The sequence below is a fragment of the Rattus rattus genome, chromosome 6 (assembly GCF_011064425.1).
Source record: "Rattus rattus isolate New Zealand chromosome 6, Rrattus_CSIRO_v1, whole genome shotgun sequence".
NCBI classification, from domain to species: Eukaryota; Metazoa; Chordata; class Mammalia; order Rodentia; family Muridae; genus Rattus; species Rattus rattus.
The window spans coordinates 74,895,999-74,906,414 of NC_046159.1; the positions used below are offsets into that span (position 1 = coordinate 74,895,999).

Consider the following 10,416-nt stretch of genomic DNA (forward strand, 5'->3'; position numbering starts at 1 on the left):
ATCATAGGAACTCCTTTGTTGCCTTCTTCCATGAGGTCCAAAAAAATTCTTAAACACCCCCAAAGAATCTTAATGGTATTTGTGCCTTCTGTAAGTACATTCATTTTCTTGAATCTTGTTTAGGTTTTGGTTTGGTGTCCTTCTCTGGGTGGTGTCTTTGTCTTTTTCCTTGGGATGTTTGTGCTGTGTGCTCCCATCATTCTCTCTCTTCTCCTTAAACCTTAGTTCTACATTTGAATGCCACTGTCTCAGCCACGTCCTTCCTATCCTTTCAGCTTCAAGCAGCACAGTTTCTGTCTTATTGCTGTTTTCAGTGAAAGTGGGTGGAGGAGGTTGAGTGGGAGTTAAGGCTTTAGAGTGGGCATCCTGCTCACAGTCACCCTCGGAAACCAGCATCCCAATCTCAAGTATCTGTGTGTGCATTGTCTGAGCAGTCATGTGTCCAAGCAGACAATAGGTTCTGTCGGGCACAGGGCTGGGCTTAAATACATACTGCCTAACTGGATTCATTGGCTCATTGTGCTAAATCTGAGAAAATAGGAGTTTCGTGTTCAAGATCATTTGTGTTGGTGTCTAGTATAACCAGCCCATGGTTAATTGCTAAGTGAAGCAGGATGGAGCATTCCCTAACTTGTTTTGCTTGGCCCATGTTAAACCTCATTTCCTGTGAAAATAAGCTGTTGGTTTCTAAGAACTGTGTTCAAGTGTACCTTTTGGGTACTAATTTTACATTGATTTCTCAAAGTTGGCATTGTCACCATAGAAAAGGTAGAGACGTGAACGTGAGCAGTTATGGCTGAACTAGATTTGTACCCAGCTTAGAACTAGAGTTCTTTCCTCTGAGTTCTGGAATAAGTTACTTCCTGTGGAATTGTGATTCAGCAAATAATGGTGTTTGTTTCTATGTTGGGCAATGGCAGCATGATGGAAGCACAGGTTTGAGGCCTGAGAGACCCATGTGTGAAGTCCGACTGCTGTGCAGCTGTGTCACCGTTTCAGCCACTTTCCAATACTCAGCTTTGTGGCTCTTGTTCAAAATTAGACAGTTGTGCACACACACCTGGCACGTTAGTGGACTCTATGTTACAACTGCTGCTACCGTTCTCTTCTAACTAGTCTTTCCCTGTCCCTAAATGTACATAGGAAAATCTGAGAGCTACCCATCACTGTTTCACAGGATGTTTTGTTTTACAGGTAGAGGAAGTCAGAGATGCCATGGAGAATGAAATGCGGACCCAACTTCGACGACAGGCAGCTGCCCACACTGATCATTTGCGAGATGTCCTCAAGGTGCAAGAACAGGAACTGAAGTTTGAATTTGAACAGGTGAGGACCTGTGGTGAGGCTTCAGCTCCTTCCTCCCCTTTCCCACTTGCATCATTAAGAGCTCTCCTTTCTTGTCTCTTGACTTGTGGGTAGGAACTGAGCTCAGGGCCCAGGGCCTCACATGCTACGCCTGTTCTGTACAGCTGCACCACACCCTTAGCCTTTCTCTGAAGATAAGAGTAAGGAGATTGCCAGTGTTACCTAGTCTTGGTGGAATAGGCTTTTTGTTAGCTATAAATTACAGAACCAATTCTTTTTACATCAGGCATGCTTGTGTTCATGATCAGATATATAGCTGTAATAAAATGTTTGGGTTGCAATACAAAAATGTCTCATTTTTAAAAGATTTTTATTTTCTGTATATAAATGCTTACTGCATGTGTGGATGTATATTATGTGCTTACCTAGTGCCTTCAGAGACTAGAAGAAGAGGCTGATCCCTGGAACTGCAGTCAATTTGTGAGTGCTCTAGGAAATGCTTTTAGCTACTGAGCTATCTGTAGCCACCCCAAATTTCATTTTAAAGATGGCAGTCTAAAAGCTTAACTTAAAAGCTTTTCTGTATCCTATCAAAAAAAAAAAAAACTCAGAAACTTAAGGAACATGAGTCAGAGCCAGGCATGGTAATACACACCTTTAATTTCAGCATTTGAGAGGCAGAGACAGGTGGATCTCTTGAGTTTGAGGTCCTAGTCTACATGGTAAGTTCCAAGAAAGCCAGACCCATTCAGTGAATGAAGCTCTTTCTTGGAAAACTAACATGAGTCGATGAAAGTTGGAACCTTACAGAAACATTGCAGCTGTTTTGGTTTAAGAGTTACTTTATGATATGAGTATTTTTGCTTCCATGTATGTCAATGAGTTACTGAGTGCCTGGTGCTTGAGAAGGGCAGAAGAGGGCACTGGATCCCCTGGAACTGGAGTTAAGAAGCTTTTAAGCTGCATTCTGAGGAATTGAACCTGGGTCCTCTGCAAGAACAAGTGTTCTTAACCACAGAGCCAGCTCTCCAGCTTCTTACAAGCAGCTCTTTTGAAATTTTTATTTGTATTAGATTGGTATTCCCTATGTAACCCCGGCTGGCCTGGAACTTGCTGTAGAACAGACTGACTTGGAATTCACCTGCCTCTGCCTCCTGAGTGCTAGTGACTTAAAGATGTGTCACCACACCTGGCTATAATTTGAGATATTAAAGACTCCTTTTTTACTTCAAAGTTAATAGTTTTTTGGAAGACTAGTATCTAGTTAGGTGGCAAGCATGGTGGTAACATTAGATTTCTGTATACTATGTTTTATTTCAGGACCTGTCTGAGAAATTGTCTGAGCAAGAATTAGAATTTTATCGTCGCAGTCAAGAACAAATGGACAACTTTACTCTGGACATAAATACTGCCTATGCAAGGTTGAGAGGAATTGAGCAGGCTGTTCAGAGTAAGCTCCCTTTCATATATTATGGTCTGACCCTGTACAGTTTCTCAGGATAATTTCTTGTTAATAATAGGGGCGTATAGCTACTCTACTTTATGATGATACTCAGTTCTTGGAGAGTTGGTCCCAGTCTGGACAAGTTTTAAGTATAGAGTTCTGAGAAGAAACTGGAAAAAAGAAGATCCAAAATTTAAATTGTAATAACTTAGAAATGATATAAGATCACCGTTTTCAAGGCATTTTCTCTCATGTACTGAAAGGTTATCTGGAGGGGTGTATACTGTAGTTATGGTAAGACCTGTGTATGCCACAATGAAAAGTGACACATTTTCCAACAAGCATATCAATAAAATAAGGGTTTTTTTATATTGTCATATAATAAAAGTAAGCACAATATTTATTGACTGTCAGAGTCTAGTTTAAATTACGCTTTTTGTTAAAATGTTTTTAAATAATTTGCCTGCTTGTATATAAGTACACTACATATCAATCCAAGGAGGCCAGAAGACGGTGTTGAATCTCCTGGGACTAGAGTCACAGTTGTGAATTACCGTTCGGGTACTAGGGACCAAACCTGGATCATTGGGAGGAGCAACCAGTACTCTTAATCACTGAGTCCTCTCTCTAACTCCTAGTTCATTAAGTTTTATTTGAAATCTTTGTGGATTTTTTTTCCTTGACAAATTTCTGATAGCCTTAAAATTCTGGGCCTATAACTTGGCAGTGGTATCACATGTCTTTAATCCTAGCACTCAGGAGGCAGAAGCAGGCAGATCTCTTGAATTTGAGGTCTGCCTGGTCTACAGAGTGAGTTCCAGGACTACCATGGCTGCATAGAGCAAACATATCATTTGAATGCCCTGCCTCCAAACACTAAATATAAAAATGTATGAATTAGAAAGTGTTGTGTAGTGCCATAGCCTTTAATCCTAGCACTCTGGAGGCAGAGATAGGCATAGCCTGGTCTATGTAGCCCAGGCTACATAGTGAGACCCTCTTGCCAAACAAAAAGGAAACTTTGCAAATGTGAGTGACGTCTGCATCCTCTTTGGCCGTGCACTCTCCTGGATCTCACAGGGAACTGCTGTGGTGTGTACTTGAAACCTCCTAGTTTCTTTAGTGTTAGTAGAATCAGATCCTCATCAAACAGTGCCATCTCTTATTACCTTGTGAAAGGCAGGCTCTGGCCAAGGTAACAGGATTTGTTGGATGTAGAGTATTGAAGGTCGTCCTGTTGTGTTTGAGGAAGATAAAAACGTATCTTTCTTTACTTTATTTCATTTTATTATTTTATTTATTGTAGGTCATGCAGTTGCTGAAGAAGAAGCCAGAAAAGCCCACCAGCTCTGGCTTTCAGTGGAGGCATTAAAGTACAGCATGAAGACCTCATCTGCAGAAATGCCTACCATCCCACTGGGGAGTGCAGTTGAGGCCATCAGAGTCAGCTGTTCTGATAATGAATTTACCCAGGCTTTAACTGCAGCCATTCCTCCAGAGTCCCTGACCCGGGGGGTATACAGTGAAGAGACCCTAAGAGCCCGTTTCTATGCTGTTCAAAAACTAGCTGGAAGGGTAGCAATGATTGATGAAACCAAAAATAGCCTGTACCAATACTTCCTTTCCTACTTACAGTCCCTACTTTTGTTCCCGCCTAAGCAACTGAAGCCTCCGGCAGAGCTCTACCCTGAAGATATAAGTACATTTAAATTGCTCTCATATGCCTCCTATTGTATTGAGCATGGTGACCTGGAGCTGGCAGCAAAGTTTGTCAATCAGCTAAAAGGGGAGTCCAGAAGAGTGGCACAGGACTGGCTGAAGGAGGCCCGAATGACCTTAGAAACTAAGCAGATAGTGGAGATCCTGACTACATACGCCAGCGCCGTAGGAATAGGAACCACTCAAGTGCAGCAAGAGTAAGGCCTAGGAAGAGTTGTGTAATGTCATATTTCATATCAAAGAAAATCAGCATTGGTATCTGCAGGGTTTGCAACAAGGGTCCCAGAATTGTCCAGAAGTGAGCAGGTTCCAAGTCCTGTGTGAGATGTTAACACCTGTTGCATTTACCGCCCTTACACTGCTATCATGCCAATGAACTCCAGGAGACTTTATTTGCAACTTGTGTAACACTTCCTGTTTTTTAGGTTTTACTGATCAGGCTTGTGAGCCACTCAAAATAATGTTTGTGATCCCTACTATTGATTCTGCCCTTGGAGCAAACTGAATAAAGCTACACAATGAAAACTGAGTACTCTATCCCTTTTCAAAGCTGCCATTTCCAGTTCGTTGTGTGAGCAGAAGGCTTCCTTGAGAAGCAGCATCAGTGGTAGGAACTTGTGGCCTCAGTTTGGGGGTCGTGAGCTGGGTAACCTGAAGTCCAAGGCCTGCTGCTTTGGCTTTGAATGTTTGGGTGAATGGATCTCCTCCTGACTGTCACAATGAGGAGTGATGTAGAAGCCAAATGCCAGTGTGTTTTTAGTTGGGGATCTATCACTCAGTGATTGAGAAGCTCAGGAAGTAGTCTGCACCCCACACTGTTCTGCTAGACTCCCAGAGGAGAACTTGTTTGCTGTGCTGGAATCCAGCACACATGCATCTGCCTCAGGCTTGAGCCCTTGCTCGCCATTCCCATTGTGCTGCTTCCTGGTGCCTGCCTGGGCTACGGGCCCTCAGTAAGGGAGGTGGTAAGCCTGGAATCTGAAGGAGGGGATTGAATGTTTTTCCTGTTTCATCAGGCTACCAGTTAATCCCAGTTTGTCATAGTTGCTATAATGATATATCAACAAATTCTTAATTTGACTCAATTCTTAAACTCTGAAGATTACCATCTCTACAAAGCCTTGCCAGTTGTTACACTATTTTATTGAGGTGTCTGTGTATAAGATTAAGGGGGACTTTGCGGTTGAGCAGTTTCTGTACTGTATTGCACACTTGCAGCTTCTCAGTTGGGTATACTGCCCAGCTCTCTGCACCAGTCTGCCTTGCCCTTCGGTCTGGTGTACACTCAGCCTGGGCTGCGCGCTGATGCTATTGTTCAAGCTCTGTCTCTGGAGCACCTGCATGTGGATTGCAGGTGGGCACATACCTGGGGCTGTAAAGTTTGTACTCTAAGATAGTGGAGTATTTACCTCCGTACTCCCATCTCTAAGGATAGGATAAAATCTCAGAAGTTGTAATACTTAAAACATGTGTTTGCCATGTAAAACGAGTATAGTTTGTTTCAATCAAGATTGTTTCAATTGATTTGTTTTTTTTTTTTCTTTTCTTTTTTTCGGAGCTGGGGACCGAACCCAGGGCCTTGCACTCGCTAGGCAAGTGCTCTACCGCTGAGCTAAATCCCCAACCCCATTTCAATTGATTTGTAAGGAAATCCAGTTTCTCTTGGAACCCTGAAAAGCTTTTTTCATACGTGACTACATCATTGTGGTTCATGCTTACAATCAAGTCAGGGTAGACTAGGCTACACGGATTCTGTCTCAACACCCCCACCCCAGGGGGAGCACAAATGATGATTGTTTAAGCTCACCAAAAACAATGGCTCATTTTAGTTCTGTATCAATTAATGAACACCAGTTTTGTTTTTTTCTGTATGTGTGTATATATACACTTGGGTTTTGAGACTTTACTGGCCTGAAACTCATCAAGTAGACCAGGCAGGATGGGCAGTGTTTCAAGCATAGACTATTAGACTTTTGGAGGGAGGGGACTTGCAGAAGGGGGTGCTTGTGGTCTCTAGGGATGTGCTCCAGGATCTGAGCACACTTCACAGCCTGAGCTAGCCTCTGGCTTTCAGATTCTGGTAAATAAGACAATGGCTTTGACAGAGTACTTTATTTTATTGAAAAAGGAAGGAAATTCCTGCTTAGCCTGGTCTTTGTCCTTGCTCATGGTTTGTTCAGATGTTCTCAGTAACTGCTGAGGTGGAAAAGGAGAGTTCTTACTCCATTTCAAGGAAATGGGAGCTGCAAGGCTCACACTGTAGAGTTTAAAGTGCCCAGACATCAGGTGGGACATAGCAGCTTCATGCAGCATCTCCTTTAAACTGCAAATGAAAGCATACTGCTGCCACTTGGAACTGACAGACAAGAAGCTAAGCCATTACCATGGTCCACTCACCTCACTGCCTCATCCTGATTGTTGAAGGAGTGTTCAAACTGGGTGTGGTGGGATGACTGATCATAGCACTATGGAGGTGGCAATAGGAAAAGCAGAAATCCTTTATACCAGACTTGATCTTTTTCCAAGAAAAAAAAAAACCAAACCCAGCAGATGAAAACCAATGAGCTATGTCATGCTTTTAAACAAAATGCTGGCTTTTGCCTCAATTTTTTTCTCCAGAAAGGGTTCTCTGTTTAGCTCTGGCTGTCCTGGAACTCAACTCCAATGATTTTTTTTTTTTTTTTTTTTTAGTTCCCAAGTCAGTAATTAAACTGTAGTAGAATCTTTAGCAATCTTTTAACATAGTACACTGAGTTAACTTACACCCTTTGTTCTCTCAACAGGTTCTGGCTAAAAGCAGTCTGCAAATCCCAAATGAGTAAGCCTACCAGTTTCAGAGTAACTTGCTTCAACTCAGTGCAGAAGAACAGGTCATCTCCATTAATATAAAAGGCAAATAAAAGGCTTGATTAGTAGGAAGCTTATCTCCATGGGGTTCAGTGGTCTAGGCTTCTTGCAGTTTGAGGCATGTAAGAGGTAGGGACAAGGTGATGCTTGATGAATTCTGAATGGTTATAAAGCAATATCTAGAAGAGGGGACATTGCTGTGAGAGTACATCCCATCAGTACAGGATTGGAGTCCTTAGGAGTAAATAACCTTTACTCTTGGCTACTATGAGGTATCAAGAGTATTACTATTAAAGTGTGCTGAGTTCTGAATCCTTGGAAAAACCCAGGTTCAGGGTCAGGTGTGTAGTACTCTTTTTTTTTTTTTTTTTTTCGGAGCTGGGGACCGAACCCAGGGCCTTGCGCTTCCTAGGCAAGTGCTCTACCACTGAGCTAAATCCCCAACCCCTGTGTGTAGTACTCTTTAATATGCTTTACTGAGTCTGGCAGGTTTTAACTATGTCCTACACATGACGCTATACCAAATCAGTATACCCTTTTCTCTGGTAAAACCACACTTCACCTTTAAAAAGGCAACCATCCTATAAAGTCAGCACTGTATCACACAGAGAGGATCTGCATTACCCTGATCTGTTTCTAGCTGTGCCACTGCTTTCACTATCTTGGTGCACATAGCAATCTGTGTATGTGATCAGTTTTAGGAAATAGGTTTGGATCTTAATCTGTTTTATTAAGAAATTCTGGTACTCTTTCCCCCTAAAAGGTTTTAATCCCTTAGGTTTTAAAGAAAAACACTTTCCAAAAGAAAACAAAAAGGGAAGGAAGGGCAGTTACAGAAGACCACAAAACCAGATAGAACAATCTTGAGTCTATTTCCTCTGGACCTCATGCTGAGTGTAGTGGTTTTTATAGCAACTATGGTCAAAGAATAGTTTTTGGTTTTGTTTTTTTGAGACAGGGTTCCTTTGTGACCCAGTCAGTCATGGTAGACTGTAGACTAGGTTGGCCTTGAACTCAGAGATACGCCTGCTTCTGCCTCTGCTGGAATTAAAAGCATGTACCACTACCACTTGGCTCCACACAAGATTTTAAGACCAATGGGGTTTTGATAGCTGAAGGGGCACATAGCTATTAAAGTCCATACTAAGGGACTTAGCAGTTCAGAGTGCCTGCTGCTCTTGCAAGCCTAAGGACAGGTCCCAGCTTACCTATAGCTTCAGCTCCAAGGGATCATGTACCCTCTTGGGGCTTCAGTGGTTGGCATACACAATTCTTGCCACCCCACTCCAAAAGAATCCTTTCTCCCATGGTTTCTCTAGTTCCTGTTTGGTCAGATAGATTCAGTCCCAATGTGCTGGGGAATCAAACATGATCTCATGCAGATTAGGCATATTGTACCAATCAGTTCCATCACAAGAGCCCCCAGTCTGATAGAGGGTGCTGCATTTCGATATAGTCACTGCTGATATCCGCTCATTTTCCAAGGCTTCTCAAACCTCAAAGCTAAGAGCTAAGTGTAGTAGTCTGTGCCTTTAGTCCCAGGATTGAAGGAGGCAGAGGCAGATGGATTTGAGTTCAAGGGTACATAGTGAGAATGTCTAAAGAAAAACATAACCTTTGATTCTGACTCTACTGGATGTGAATTTTAACACCAAAATTTTAATCCCAAATCATTTTGTTTTAAAATGTGTGAATTGAGCCAAGTGATGGCACATACCTTGAATCCCAACACTTGGGAAGCAGAGGTAGGCAGATCTCTGTAAATTCAAGATCAGTCTGCTCTACACAGAGAAACCCCGTTTCAAATTACAAGCAAACTTTCCCATACAAACGTGATCCAAGTATGGTGTCACACAGCTGTAATATTGGCATTCACAGTGCTCAGGTTGATTGCCTTCCCAGCCAGCATGGGGTACAGTGGGGATGTCTAAATAAGTCTAAAAACAGAAGTAAGGGGCCCCATAGTAGCAAAATACCATTTATTTGTGGTGCCAGAGTAGTGTGGGCACATAGGCAGTGGGCTGTGTGTAGAGCTACAGCAAACACTCATACACTGAGAAGTGGCCAGCATTAAGAGTTCTGTAAGAATTTGTGTAATCTGATGATCAAGGAATGGAAAGCAATGAAGCAATAAAACCTAAGCATAGAACTGAGACAGAAAACTCAAGGCATAACTGAGACAGTAAAATGAAGAGTGGTGGTTAACTTTGGCACAGAAAATGTACGTCTTATTAATACTGGAGATGAAAGATGAGACAAACACAAACAGCAGACGTTATATAGGTAGGCCTTAATCATTCTCAGGTTAGTTCATGGTTAAGTTACATGTATCAAGTGGATTAGAAAGTCCATTACATATTCATGTCAAGGGTTTTCTTTAGCTGGCTTCAAACCAAAGTTCAGTTAAGTCCTGGTTCGGAAGAGGCATACCAGAAGTGCCATAATGCCAAAGGCATTGCCACCCACAGGCACAGGTGCCAGTGATAGCCTTCCTAGCAGCCAGCTTCTCTTAAATTTGCCCTCTGTCCTTTACCAAAATTGCTTTGTAGGTAATTAACTGGCATTCCACCCACCCCTCAACCCCGTATCACTCCAGTGCCTTAAGATCCTGTTTTCTAAGGGGTTGGGGATTTAGCTCAGTGGTAGAGCGCTTGCCTAGGAAGCGCAAGGCCCTGGGTTTGGTCCCCAGCTCGGGGCGGGGGGCGAAGGGGAATCCTGTTTTCTAGGTGAGTAGGGCAAGAGTGTCAAGGGTTTATGAAGACTGACTGTGCTGACTGTGCGCTAGCCTGAGAATAGATGGTAAGTGTAGCTAGGAACACAGATTAAAAAATACCACACATATCTCTAACCATGGATGCAGGCAGGGCAGATAAAGCTGTTCCTTAATGCAAAACCTGGGAGGAGGGTATGGGTTGGTGACAGAAGCACTTGTGAACTTAAAACCCTGCAAACCTCAAATCTGTTAACTGGCTTCCATTATATCATTTTCAAGAAACAGGCCAAGTTGCTAAGCAGCAATATATTATCATGGCTTTTCATGTCCTTTTGTCATTACTAGCCCTCTAGATCTTTTTAATACCTACATATAAAGAAAGTGCCCA

General features: G+C 42.6%; 1 protein-coding gene across 2 annotated transcripts in view; it reads left to right on the forward strand.

The window, feature by feature from the left end:
- The window catches only part of Immt (inner membrane mitochondrial protein), a 35,752-nt gene extending 30,755 nt beyond the window's left edge, over positions 1-4,997 (forward strand). For both annotated transcript variants that reach the window (XM_032906361.1, XM_032906360.1), the window contains 3 exons: positions 1,195-1,326; positions 2,626-2,755; positions 4,056-4,997. In XM_032906361.1, the coding sequence (XP_032762252.1) occupies positions 1,195-1,326; positions 2,626-2,755; positions 4,056-4,669 (876 nt within the window). In that variant the 3' untranslated portion in view covers positions 4,670-4,997. The remainder of the gene's footprint in view (positions 1-1,194; positions 1,327-2,625; positions 2,756-4,055) is intronic.
- The last annotated feature ends 5,419 nt before the right edge of the window (positions 4,998-10,416 follow it).